This window comes from Brienomyrus brachyistius, chromosome 18 (assembly GCF_023856365.1).
Source record: "Brienomyrus brachyistius isolate T26 chromosome 18, BBRACH_0.4, whole genome shotgun sequence".
Classification (NCBI taxonomy): domain Eukaryota; kingdom Metazoa; phylum Chordata; class Actinopteri; order Osteoglossiformes; family Mormyridae; genus Brienomyrus; species Brienomyrus brachyistius.
This window is the reverse complement of record NC_064550.1, coordinates 20,406,207-20,420,049: the sequence shown is the minus strand read 5'-3', so window position 1 is coordinate 20,420,049 and position 13,843 is coordinate 20,406,207. Positions and strand designations below refer to the sequence as shown.

Genomic DNA, 13,843 nt, shown 5'->3' with positions numbered 1-13,843 from the left:
ATATACACAAGATAGAACTTTTAAAAATCAAATAAAGCAATTTCGCAAGATCTTTTAAACGGAGACACGGTGTTCTATTACAAGTATGCAAGGGATTTTATGGTATGTGAATTTGTATTATAAATCATGCGTCGATTTATAATGGATACGTAGAGTATATCAAATATATTTTGACGTTTGCTGGTTAGGATGGATTATTTTCATGATCTGGCAACCGCAGTGACATCAATCTGCTGCCACCGTAAAATATTGTCGTAAAACGACCTAGAACTCCCGTCAAACTACTGATCGAGAAAAGAAACACTAGTACTGTGTTTTATTTCTATATTCCAACGAGTATACTATTCAGTGGAATTAACATAGTTTAGCTTTATGTATAATAGGCATATAGTTAATGTTGGTTTTGCAGCAGGATTACATTCATTGTGAAACGTTTATATAATGCAGGATTAACTTGCACTCAGAAAGTGATACTATTTGTAAAAACAACAGTACCTATAAGTGTTTCGTTTAATGTATGAAGCAGCTTTTCCATTAGCGTGTCCATTATGATGTAAAGTACGCATGCGCAGCGCCACTGGACCAGACATGCGGTGAAGTCAGTTACCAAGCAACGAGGACAATACGCCAATGATACTGGTTGGGCAGAATGAATGGATGTCCGAATCATTTTCCCCCCAAAAATCAGGTATACAATAGTTTAAAATATATATTGATCTAAAATACAAAAGAGAAGGTAGAGTTTGATTACGTCGATCATACGTCCTCTTTTTTCCTGGACTGTTCCTCTTTTTGGGACCTAAAACTGCCTGAAATGTACAGGATTTTGTTCTGTTTCCTGTTGACATTTGCTTTCTAGAGTCAGAATACTTTCTGTATACTTATATTGCTTTAATGCTTCTCTTTGCGTCCAGCACCTGGTATCCTCTATTTTTTCAAAATAGGGTCGCCCTAGTTTAACATTTTAAATTATTCAGCAGCGCATAAATATTTCCTCATGCTATTTGTGATAAATTCAGTGTAAAGGAAACACCTTTGCTTACAATTAACGAGTTTTTAGTTTAGTTATTAGTATTTTCTGAGGATTGATTTGTTTTTTCCCTGTATATTATGGCGAAGGCATTTATCCAATCATTACATTCGTACACGAAACGATTCTGAATCGCCACACAAAACACGTGAATTGGAGGTATTTTAATGGGAAACTCGGCAGTTTAAATGAGGGTTAAGATAGAATACATTTAACTTGACACAATCTGTATTAAACCTCTGGAATTTGTGCTGTAAAAAATAGGAACATTAAAATCCAACAAATGTCCTTTGTAAATAGTTGCTTGTAAAAGTATGACTTTTGTACAAACACTGAATGACCATAAATAAGTTTGTTCCCCATTTTCACAGAACTTTTTGCTTTTCATCGTCCATTTCTGGAGGCTGATGGTATTGAGTATGAGGTGCAGTTCCTGCTATGTTCCACTCCGCCCATCTGATTCTGGTAACATCTCTCTGCCAGACAGCGTCCTGGGAACACAGCACCCCTCTTCTGTGTGCATTCACTCCGTTGTAATTTACAGTTAGTTTCAGTGCAGGTTTCGGATTTACTGAAGATATTCAGGACAAAGAAAGATTAGAAGGCATCGGTTTTTCAGCTCCGCACTTAGGAGCACACCAAATGCTGCAAGGATCCCAGAACAGGGAACAAAGAGCTGGCAGACACAACGACTGAAAGCCCAGGAGGGGTCTCAGAGAACTCAGCCATGAGAAGAATTAGAACTGGTGAGTCACTGGACATGGCCCCTGGAATCCTGTTACGAAAAACCCGTTTTTAGAAAGTATTTTCCTCATCACAGGATTCTGCAGACAGTAATACATCAAATATGAACAGAAACATGCTCCTTTTAAACAATACATATAAACCTATTTACAAGAGCTAATTACATTTGATTTAAAAGACAGACAAACAAGTGGGAATCAGCGCACTTGTCTCAATGCCAGGTTTCACATTAGACACTTCTCCCCCATCCTACTCTTGCAATCACGTTCCTTCAAGTAGAAAACACACACGCAATTATATCATGCATAGGCAATCTTGCCACCCCTGATTTCCAAATTTATCGTGAAGAATTTGACATGAAACAAAGACACAACAGACAGGCGTCAAAGACCCCCGACTGGCATCTAGTACATGTGAGTGGGTCCCAGCAATACTTTCAAGTGCACTGGCCTAAGGAACTGCGTGCACACGATGGAGAATGATCCACAGCCAGCTCCAGCGATCCGTGACGGGTTGGTGCGCTGCACTGCCCGTAGTCACTGCGCATTAGCGCCTGTAATGCTGTGGGGGAATTTAAAGTGACAGAACAGGACCCGGGAAAAACTGGCTAAAGATTCTCCTGCAGAAACTGAGCGTGCCCAGGAAGTAGAGGCAGCCATGTGTTATTAAGGACAACGTCATATATCGATATGCATCTGCAGCACCTTGACGCAAATATTTCCTGGTATGTGGTCTTTAGACGTGACCGATCTGCACCAAACTTCTTTGAGATCGTCTACTATCCTGTTCTGCTGCTCTCCACACACAGAATGGCACGTCCCCATTGGAGTACAACTCTTTCGCTTTAAAACGTACAAAAGACATAACTCCGCTTGGCACAGCTTGTGCAGGAATAACTGCTGACCCCCAACATCCATCCTCAAACCCTGCTGGAGTTTGCTGTGAACAACCTTCAATGTCACTGCAAACATTCACTTGTAAAAACAGTCCTGACCCCACAATCGCACTGCACAACCCACTAATCTGTTCTGGAATCCACTCCAGTGGCCAGTTATTGAAGGGGCCATCAAGACAGAATCCCATTGTTAGCATTTGCTAATCACCTCAAGCCTCATCTCTGAAACAGTTTTTCCTTCAGTACTTTTTAATTTAACTCAGTCATCTGGAGTTTCAAGTTTCAAACTGTGTGCAAAGTATTCCACAGCAATGACTTTCGCGAGAATTTCATCTGTACTTGTCTGAATTCACATAACCTTAATCCATTTAACACTGGATTTAATTTTCTCCGACTTTGTATCATACTATTTTATACTGCTACACTAGCGGACTTCTATTTTCTATTTATTTAGTGGATTATTAATATCTGTTAAATAATTTGAGTCATGACATCAGTCTCCTAACAAAGGCCTTCACAATGACTGTCTGGTAAGAACTGGGTAATTTAATTGGACAAACTCACTCATCGATTTACCCTGATTTTCCCACATTGTTTGGTCAACAATCATAAATGCAACTGTTTCCAGGGAAGGTCAACTAGCCTGGCTTTGGTACAAAGAGTTGAGTTGGTTCTGAGATGTGATCACCGGTACGTGAATCAAAGCTTGTCACGAAACATTCAGCAAGACACCAGGAGTCAGGAAACTGACAAACTGCCAGCACGACAGAGTGAGATGAACAGTGCTCTGGAGAGCACGTGGCAGGCATCTGTACACGATTTGGCACAAATCCGAGAAGGAAGGACGTATTCCTCATTCTTTCCCTGCCCCACTGCTGCAGAGACACTGACAAGCAACGGTGGCTTTTACCCTGGTTTTCATTCTCAAGGTATCTCCGCTTTGGTACACTGACGTTAGCGTCTCCCTTATGCCTTCAAAGGACAGCAGTAACCAGGACCATTACGTGACGTGGGCCACCAAGATGGATCCTAAGGACCTTTGGTCAAAGGGAGACGGAGATCACAGACTGTGCCAGCCTGGAGTTGATGTCCTGCAGCAGGCCGGCCCATGTCCACCAGCCTCTTGGCCAGTGAGAGGAGAGCAATACGAAGACCTTAGGTCCTGTTGGCGAGAGAAGGTTCTGTGAGCTCTTGTATTTTGAAGATGGTGCATGTTTGGCTTCATGTCTACATAGGCATGCGTGGCACTGTGTATAAGTGCAAGGCTACAATATGTCATCTACCTGCCCTCTCCATGGTCCTCTTCCACCCAGGCCACGATTTTGCCTTCCCAGCCTGGGACCACTGCATCATCTTGGAATACCTGGAGAAGGCACCCAACCGTAAAAAAAAAAAAAAAATTGACTATGGCAGTGTTTCCCAATCCGGTCTTCACCGACCCACAGACAGTCCATGTTTCTTGCTTTTTGTAAAAATTGTAGACTGTCTGGCAAGGAACTGGTAAGGAGCAAAAATGTGGACCGTCTGTGGGTCCTTGAGGACCGGGTTGGGAAACACTGGACTATGGTACTTCCTATAAAATTCATAGAACATCTCTGTGTAGATTATCAAACCTCGTTTTTTTATCTTTATTAATCTCGTTCTCTAAAAATGGTCCAAGGGTATTTCTCGGAAGTTCTTTCTACGCCCTTACAGGTGAGTCTCATACCTCTTCCTTCACTGTCCCAAACTCTGGATCCAGGGCTTTGAAGTGGTACCTGAAGTTGCCCTCCCTGTCCACAGCTGCCTTGAAGTCTCTGAGCGTTACCTCCCCAAGCCTGCTGACGAGGTACAACTTTAGGGGTCCAGTCATGCTACGAGGAGTGCCTGCCCCCGAGGCATGAGCAAGCTCACCTCTTGGGGATGTTGACCATGAATGGCGTAAGAGAGCGGTCGGTGAAGTACAGTACTTTGGTGGAGGCCGAGGAGCTGAGCACTGGGCTGCTGTGGGAGTGGGATATCTCTGCAAGAGGCAGGCAGTACCACAATGGGGACGGACAGGAAACCAGTTTCAGTTTCACACAAAAATAACATGCACACATACAATGCCATTAAAGCGCTTGCGGAACTTTTGCCGTGTTTCCACCAACACAGTGCTGGTGCCGGGCTGGTTCTCGCCTGGTGCCTATTGAGGACCTGCCCGCCAATGTTACATAGAAGTAAGAGTATAGTAAAGCTTCATATGAATTCTTTTTTTTTTTTTAATTTAGTTTGATCTCTTTTGGATTTTAAGGTTTTATAACCTGTAGAGTATGACTTGTGCTCTATCTCTATTACCTTTATCTACTTTTGTTTCCATAAAGGTCAAATTTCTCCCCCATCTGTGTGTGTAACTAAGCATATACTCACTCGCTGTCCTTTTAAGGATCACGCGATAAAAGTGTCTATTAAAAATGTTACTTTGCTGTCTGCCTCATGATCTCTTCACCACAATATTTTATTTATTCGCCCTGCGACATTTTTGTCATTTATTGTTAAATCTGGGCAGCGGATCTTTCGTTTTCACAGAATTAAAAAACAATGTAACATTATTCTGCTAATAAGCTGGCCAGTTGTTTCACTGCCGCCACCAGCAATATTACACAAAACAATATCACTTGTGGACTGAATTTTCTGGCTATGCGGAAGATTTGGATGTGATATTCCATCGCACTTTTGCCGACATTACGGTTCAAAATTCTAAACCCAGCTTTTCTGTGACGCTGTGTGGAAGCTGTTTGTCCTGGACTACTGCCAGATTTTTGCGGCAGAAATGCACTGAACCAGTTCCGTACTGGGAAAAAGCCTGGCACCGGCCCCACTCTGGAGGTAGAGAGAGACTGGTGAACGGCTTGGGGGGGGGGTGCAGCTGCTTACTGGTGCTGGGTGGCCAGGAGTCACGATCCGTGTGAGTGGCTTTGCGTCCTGGGGATTTTCCACGACCCTGCAGAGGGACAGAGGGGTGTCAGTTACCAGGCAACCGTGCACAGCATTAACGACACAGCAGCGCATCGGAAAGAACACGCTGAACACCGACACGGGAAAGTATAGTGATGAAACCGAGCGGCGGAAAAGACACACCCTGCGTTCCTGCCTGCGGCGCATGTCCAGCGCGTGCAGGCGGTCGATCAGGCTGGCCACGCCCTGCTCCAGCGTGTCTAATGTGTGGTGCTGGGGGTCATGGCCGCTGAAGCTGTTCCTCAGGCTGCGCAGGGCGTCCCGCACCAGCTGGAGCTCCTCCGCCTGAACACAAACACACACACCATACACACACACACGCACATACATTTGCACCATTATTGGCATTGTTAATGCCCACTGTTCATTGCTATTAATTTATTTGTTTGGTTATCTATCTATCATCTGTGTGTTCATTCATTCATTCATTGACGTACACCTCAGGTCTGACCTGACTCTCTCTCTCTCTCTCACACACACACACACACCACCTCAGGTCTCATACACACTCCTGTTCATCATTTCTGACGTTCTTTAAAGGCCTCGGCGAGGTATAAGGTAGCCCCCTGTTATTCAGGGCTGCCAGTCACCGTAAGGCCCAAAACACAAAGACAACTCACCCCTTTGTACGGCTGCGCAGACCCCGCCGGGTGGGAGTAGCCGTTATTCTGAGAACCAGAGAGCTGGAAGAGAGTGCACGACGCAACAGAAGGGGGCGCCGTTAGCCCGAGTCCATCCAGCGTCTACCCACACCCCCCCACCCTGTTCAATCACACGACAATCCACCATTTAGCATGTTGTTCCATATTAGCTAAAAAAATATGAACGAACCATGACAAGCTTATCAGAAAACCTCACCCCTGGCTACAGGATGCCTGCCATGGGTCCTCTTTAGGTTAGTAATGCATTATCACTGCTGCGGTGTGGATATTAATTTACGGTCTCTGGGTCTCAGTGAAGCACCTAAGCGTTAACAAGCTCTAATATGGGACTCCTCACTGCCACCAGATTCTCCTCTGCAGAGTGATTTGTTGTCTGTCTTGAATAAATAGATTGGATGACATGAATCATGTTTAACTGTAGTCTGTAGAGGTCTATTTAAACTGATACAGAATAGATCAGAGAATGATCTACAGCTAATAGTGGAAGAAGCAGCATAGGTTAGCAATATTTAGTGAATTAGCAGAGGTATCAAAATTTGTAGTGCTTATTTTGCCAATAAAACATGTTTGAGAGATTAAAACAAATGTATTCTCTTTTGTTTTAAAAGAATCACACGCAGGGAGCATATTTTAAGAAAACCGCACCTGTTTTCCCGTATTAATTAACATGTATTCGGTTTATTAACCCAAATAATTGTAGACAGCCCTCCATCAAGGCAGCCTCTTCACCTCTATTATCATTTTAATAGCATGATGCATTCGAGAAGCAGTTAAATAAAAAGATGAATAATTTAAGAGCGCAGCTGGATGGAAAGCCGGCATGCCGAGAAGACCGTGACGGCTCCAGGGCAAAGCTCACACTCTAGCAGGAGAAATGCGATCAGTATCGATCGCAATTCAGAACAGACTTAACAGAAGTGATAGCTATACATCACCCTACACACTGACAGACAGCTGTGCCGCACCACCCTAGACACTGACAGACAGCTGTGCCGCATCACCCTACACACTGACAGACAGCTGTGCCTCACCACCCTACACACTGACAGACAGCTGTGCCGCATCACCCTACACACTGACAGACAGCTGTGCCTCACCACCCTAGACACTGACAGACAGCTGTGCCTCACCACCCTAGACACTGACAGACAGCTGTGCCGCACCACCCTAGACGCTGACAGACAGCTGTGCCGCACCACCCTAGACGCTGACAGACAGCTGTGCCGCACCACCCTACACGCTGACAGACAGCTGTGCCGCATCACCCTACACACTGACAGACAGCTGTGCCTCACCACCCTACACACTGACAGACAGCTGTGCCGCACCACCCTACACACTGACAGACAGCTGTGCCTCACCACCCTAGACACTGACAGACAGCTGTGCCGCACCACCCTAGACGCTGACAGACAGCTGGGCCGCACCACCCTAGACACTGACAGATAGCTGTGCCGCACCACCCTAGACACTGACAGACAGCTGTGCCGCATCACCCTACACACTGACAGTCAGCTGTGCCGCATCACCCTACACACTGACAGACAGCTGTGCCTCACCACCCTAGACACTGACAGACAGCTGTGCCGCATCACCCTACACACTGACAGACAGCTGTGCTACGCACAGGAGGGTGATCGGAGATGGTACCTCATGGTTCATCAGCTCCTGTAACACGCTTTCTTTGTGGTCCAGCTCCCTCTGCAGGTCAACCTAATAACAACAGGAGAGATCAATGCAGCTGGGGTCCAAGTGATGTTCGCATTCATCTGGGGCACAGTCTGCACACGTTCATGATGCGCCGCCAGACGTGAACGGTGGAGCGGAGCCGTTCTGAAGGGCGTGTGTCTCCGCGTGTGTCTGTACCTGGTGGTGGCTGCTCTCAGACAGTTTGCGCGTCGCCTCATCCAGCTTGTACTGCTGCTGCTGCAGCAGCCTGTCCTTCTGGGCAATCTCCTTCTGCAAGGACCGACACAGCATCATGAGAGCAAGCGTGTGCCGAGGAACATGCCTGCTGCCCATCCAGAGGCCTGATTTTCAAAATGAACTGCCTTTGCTTAAGGACGTGTCTGTGTGCTGCCCTTCTAGATGCCTGTTTTGTAAATCAAACTGCCAGAGCTTAAGGATGTGACACTGTGCTGCCCTTCCAGATGCCTGATTTTTATACTGGGTTACTTGAGCTTAAGGTTGTGACAATGTGCTGCCCTACCAGGTGCCTGAATTGCAATTCGCACCGCCTTAAAATCAGGCCCTTCAGGCAAACTCACCTTGTACTCGCTGAGCAGCCGGACACGCTCCTCCAGCTTCCTTTGCAACTCGGCCTAGCGATAAAAACCATCAAGCAATAAACATGGCCGCTCTGGCAAACTGCGACCCTCACCCACCCAGACAGCAACGAGCTACTGTCCATAAACGCAAACACACTGGGGTCACGGGTATGTCTGCTTACATTCTGCCCCTCCAGCTCCTCCCTGTCCATGCTGGATCGCAAAAGATCCTGCTTTAGCTGCAAAACCGAGGCTTCCTGGACCCCTAGACGCTGCTGCAAGGCATCCTGGGAAACGTGGGAACAGATGCGGATACAGGCACGCACAGGTTAGCCAATCAAAGTGCCTACACTGAACCCGCTCTTGGGAAGGAGGGGGTGACACCTGTCGGGACTCACCTTGACCCCTTGCAGGCTGCGCACCTCCTGCTTGTACTTCAGCAGCTCCTTCTGCAAAGCAGACGGGGGAAGTAAGGGGGGGGAGTGAGGGGCCAAAAATACCCCACGAATCAAGTGAAGGCTGTTTACCTTCAGGTCCTGAGTTTCTTCCATGCTCTGGTCCAGGCGACTTCGGATTATTATCTGGAGAAAAGGACGGACTTTGTGAAGTTGGAGGAAAACTACGCCGACAGAAAAAAAGAGGCCTTTCTCGATATTCTGGTATTAATGGGTAACTCAGCGCTCGAGCAGAGCAGGACCGGGAAAGGCACACAGGCGAGGGCACCTGCGCGGCCCGATCTGTGCGGTGCGACGGAGACAAAGCCGCGGGATCACATGACAGGCGAAGGAGAGGGAGGGGGAGGAAGAGGGAAACTCGAGATGAGCGGAAGGGTGAGAGAAAAAAAACGGAGGGTCACTGTTGCTGGAAGAGTCCAAAATAGGTAAGCGGGGGGGGTAAATAAACTAGGAACAAAAAGAACAAAAAAAAGAGAGAGACTTTTACCAGCTGCTGCTCTGCATTTACTGTTCCCTCCGCCAGGCTCAGGGAAACCTCCTGCTCGTCCTCAGGTAGCGAGCCGTGAAGGAGCAGCGCCTGAGGGGTGAGACACGTGTAGGAATGGGAAACGGAGTGAGCTGGGGGGAGCCCGAGAAAACGCCCCCGCAGCACAGAAAGCACCGGTACACATGTGGCAGCCATCCTGGGCCTGGTTAGCGTGAAGTGCTGCCTGCCAAGCTCCCCCTGCTTCTCCGCTATAATTAGTACCTGTATTTACATGGTATCTTAATCCTTAAATAAAAAAAACTGCAGGCAATCCCAGGTTTTATGTAAAGTTCATTGTTATTCTGAATGGCAGTCATACCCATTCTAGCTTATGCTCGAGATCGCAGCCAGCTCTGCCCCCACAGATGCCCATGAGCTGGTGACATCATTTCCAATCTGCTTCTTCCCAGGTAATCTGCAACCCCCCCCCCTGCCCCTCCCGAATCTGCCGACATTTCATCCATCCAGTACAAACTTTCAAATTTATATGGCTCCTTAGTGATGACATCATAACGGTCACACGGCAGCCATGCCCCGAAGCAGCAATCAGGTCAACGACATCAATCTTCCAATTAACTGACTCACAGAAGGCAGCCAGTTTTGGGAATGCATGTGAATCATGAGAAGAAAGAAATAAATGCGTAGAATCGAGCTTGTATTGTGAACAGGAGGCAAAACAGCACGGGGGCGAGAATGTGGTGATTTTGTATCTCCAAGGCAACCGGATGCCCATCTGTGCCAACGGATGCCTCTGCTAACGAAACACAGGCGGCCTCAAGGGGACCGACGAACAGACCCATCTGGGCGGGCGGAGAGGGCTCTGGTTTTACACGACAGCGTGCGTGCAGGAGCAAGCAAGGCATGTTCAGGAGACAGCATCCACGCGTGCGGGACAGCGCGTCCGGTAGGTGGGAGGTACCTGCAGGCTGGAGACCATCCGCCTGGCCTCTTGCATCTCCTTCTCCAGCTGCTCCTGCTGCTCGCACAGCTGCTCCTCCCACGTGGAGCCCCCCCCTGGGGTGGCACTACCCATGGCTGCAGCTTGTCCACAAGAGGGCGACTTTGCAACATCGTCTGCATGGTGACACAGAAACACATGAATACTTCAGGTGCCCAATGCATGCTTTTTGTTGCTAAGGTTACCATAGGGATAAAATTATAGTTTTATGCATTTATACATATGCATATTTCATAGTGCCAGGCTAAAGATAGGAAAACCTCTTTTCCTATGGCTTAAAACTGGAAACCCCTGGTCACATGACCCCTTACCCATCATGCAATCCTGCTGACCTAACAACAAGCACGCACCTGACTTCTGGGAAACCTCCTCCTGCTGGATTTCTGCCAGCACCCCTCCATCGAACCCTCCGACGAGCTCTGATTTGGGTGTGTGCTTTGGGCTGGTGGAGCTGAGGCTGAAACAACGGGGAGGGGGGGGGGGGGGCGGGCGGAGGGGTCAGTGCAACCCAGTGTGCTGAGGCAGCAAGTACATCTCCATTTTCCAAGATAGAAGAGCCTGCCTCCACATCCATCCATCCCATCCATTTTCCAAACCGCTTATCCTATTGGGTCGCGGGGGGTCCGGAGCCTATCCCGGAAGCAATGGGCACGAGGCTGGGAACAACCCAGGATGGGGGGCCAGCCCATCGCAGGGCACACTCACACACCATTCACTCTCACATGCATTCCTACGGGCAATTTAGCAACTCCAATTAGCCTCAGCATGTTTTTGGACTGTGGGGGGAAACCGGAGTACCCGGAGGACACCCCACGACGACATGGGGAGAACATGCAAACTCCACACACATGTGACCCAGGCGGAGATTCGAACCCGGGTCCCAGAGGTGTGAGGCAACAGTGCTAACCACTGCACCACCATGCCGCCCCCCCTGCCTCCACAAATGAAACAAAATACAATACTACAGTTCTAACCATTATGAACGGGACCGAAGCACATTTCTGTCCTCGGAGACAGAAATCAAGAAAAGAGGCAAGAAGGAAAGAAAAAGATGGCAACAAAAACTTCTAGCTTGGGGGATAAATGAAGTTCGATCTGCGCCTAGATCCTCACACAGCGAAGCAGAACAACATACCGACGGACCGCAATGCAGCGGGGGGTAACGTGTATGATTCTTATTAAGTCACAGACGATCATGCTTCAAAAGAACGGTTTCACAAGTTCAGCTGGTCTCCGACAGAGAAGGTCAGCCACAGGCTGGATGCAAAGACCCACTAGGAGACGACCTTCCCACTTCCCCATTCCAGGCGTCTGAACTGCGGCTGCAAATCACCGATCCAGTGTTATTTGCGATTATGGGCAAGCGGCCCATATTATTACTCAGTTTGTTACAGCTTATTAAAATGGACCAGCATAACCACACTTATTGATCCATTGCGCACAAACAAAGAATTGAAGGGTGGTGTGTGGTTCTGTAGGTTAGGGCGCTGTGCCCGTCAGCGGAACGTTGCTGGTTCAAATCCCAGGGTCAGCAGAGTGATGTGGGGAGTTAATGTGTCAGCAAAGGTCTTAACCCCCCAGTTGCTTCAGGGACTAGCTGACTTTGCTTTCTCAAAAAAATAAAAAATAAAAAAAATTCACCCAAGTACATATTTTCCTTATTGTCCTATCCTTATTTTTATACATTTTCCTTTGTACCAGAGTTTCAGGTGAGATGTTAATTGGTGTAAGAGACTCCAAGCAGGCTGCACTAAAAAAAAAAAAAAAAAAAACAGTGAGGCAAAGTCAAGTTTAAATTTAAACAGCGAGAACCCATGCTGCAGAACTCCAGAGACACCCCCCCCATGCACCACATACAGCACAGCCTGCAGAGGAACTCCTGCTACTTAGAGGTGGGGTGCATGAATTATTACAGCCCTCTCTCCAAACCACACCAAGAGTTGGAATGAAGCGGGTTGGAGTGGACCTCATCCAACTTCATGGGGGGGCATTATAGGCTAGTGTTATTTGATATGTAGCAGTATACCGAGGGAATGTGTGTACATATTAACATGTAGTGGAACAGCCTAGAAAATGTATATTTATTAGGCATAGTATGGCAATAAAAGTTGAACATGTGGACAAGACTTGTGTGCCTGGACAAACACCCCCCTTATTTCCCAAGAGATGGACTGACCCTTCAGATTCCAAACAGCTGCCACTGGAATTGCAGGGCGGTTATTTATAAAATCACCCAAACCATGGAAGAGCCTAGCATACTGGTTTTCTAGTGAAGTTACGACAGCTCTGACTGGATTCCCAGTTGGGGTCCAGCCTCTGCGGAGCCTTAAACACTCACGCCCGAGAAGCATGCCCCCCCCCCCCCATCAAGACAGATACGGCAGCGCGCTGCTCCGCAAATGCAGGACCGCGGTAAATTTAACTGACCCGAGTCTGACCACTTCTGCGTTTAGCGCCGAGATGTGCAAATGCCCACCATCCTGTTGCCATGGAGACCAGCAAGCCATGCCACTGCTGCCCTCACACGGAGCTGAACGAGCAGGCGGGGAAAGGAGGGACACTCTGCAGCGGGAGGGGGGCAGGGCCGGCTTTGCTGGAGAAGGGGGGGGACTCTGAGAAAATGCCTCTCTTTTATTTCACTTTTTTTCTCTCTGTCTTTTTTAAGCAGCAACAATGGCAGCCCCAGAAAATAGACAGAGGGGGTGTTGTTGCTGTTGTTGTTGTTGCGGCCTCATTGTGCGCTCCGGCCCCCGGCCCTGAATGGAGGCAGGGTCGCGGGCACCCCACTGTGTCACATGATCACAGAGTGACACACCCACTGTGTCTGTGGGTGCCCCTCGGACTGGGAAAATAAGCAAATGCTCCAACAAAGACTCCCCCCACTTCCCTTTCTAATGATGATTAATGAGCTGTGGGCGGGGCTTTGTTTTTGGGCGATCAGCTGCATGCCTGCAGGCTTTCATACCCGCTCCGGGCTGCCTCAGGGCCCGGTGAGACGGGCGCAGTCGGTTCGGGATGCCAGCCTTCAACAGTCACAGACATAAGGTGGCGGACCAGAAAGCAAGTATGGGTGGGAAGACAGCGTTGCGGGGAACGTGGCCACACAGTGTCCAGCGTGTCGCCCCCTGCTGCCTGGGCTGTCTGCACACACAATGCACAACAATCTTTTAGACTTTTTCAAAAGAGGGTGGGGGGATGGGCTGCTACAGAAACATCCCAAAACTGGGAATGACCTGCCCCCTCCCAACACTGTCAAACCTACGGCCTGCGGGTTGAATCTGACAGGATGAAGGTCCGAATCTGGCAAACAAGAAGATTTTCAAATTCAAA

General features: G+C 48.2%; 1 protein-coding gene across 3 annotated transcripts in view; it reads right to left on the bottom strand.

Moving 5' to 3' along the window:
• Positions 1-1,179: 1,179 nt before the first annotated feature.
• Positions 1,180-13,843, bottom strand: part of dixdc1b (DIX domain containing 1b) — a 29,947-nt gene continuing 17,283 nt past the window's right edge. For all 3 annotated transcript variants that reach the window (XM_048984217.1, XM_048984216.1, XM_048984218.1), the window contains 16 exons: positions 10,864-10,970; positions 10,475-10,629; positions 9,517-9,606; positions 9,102-9,155; positions 8,973-9,023; positions 8,757-8,861; positions 8,575-8,628; positions 8,174-8,266; positions 7,958-8,020; positions 6,266-6,328; positions 5,769-5,930; positions 5,565-5,631; positions 4,563-4,671; positions 4,378-4,486; positions 3,953-4,032; positions 1,180-3,831 (listed from right to left, as the gene is read on the bottom strand). In XM_048984217.1, coding sequence (XP_048840174.1) covers positions 3,825-3,831; positions 3,953-4,032; positions 4,378-4,486; positions 4,563-4,671; positions 5,565-5,631; positions 5,769-5,930; positions 6,266-6,328; positions 7,958-8,020; positions 8,174-8,266; positions 8,575-8,628; positions 8,757-8,861; positions 8,973-9,023; positions 9,102-9,155; positions 9,517-9,606; positions 10,475-10,629; positions 10,864-10,970 — 1,369 coding nt within the window. In that variant the 3' untranslated portion in view covers positions 1,180-3,824. The remainder of the gene's footprint in view (positions 3,832-3,952; positions 4,033-4,377; positions 4,487-4,562; positions 4,672-5,564; positions 5,632-5,768; positions 5,931-6,265; positions 6,329-7,957; positions 8,021-8,173; positions 8,267-8,574; positions 8,629-8,756; positions 8,862-8,972; positions 9,024-9,101; positions 9,156-9,516; positions 9,607-10,474; positions 10,630-10,863; positions 10,971-13,843) is intronic.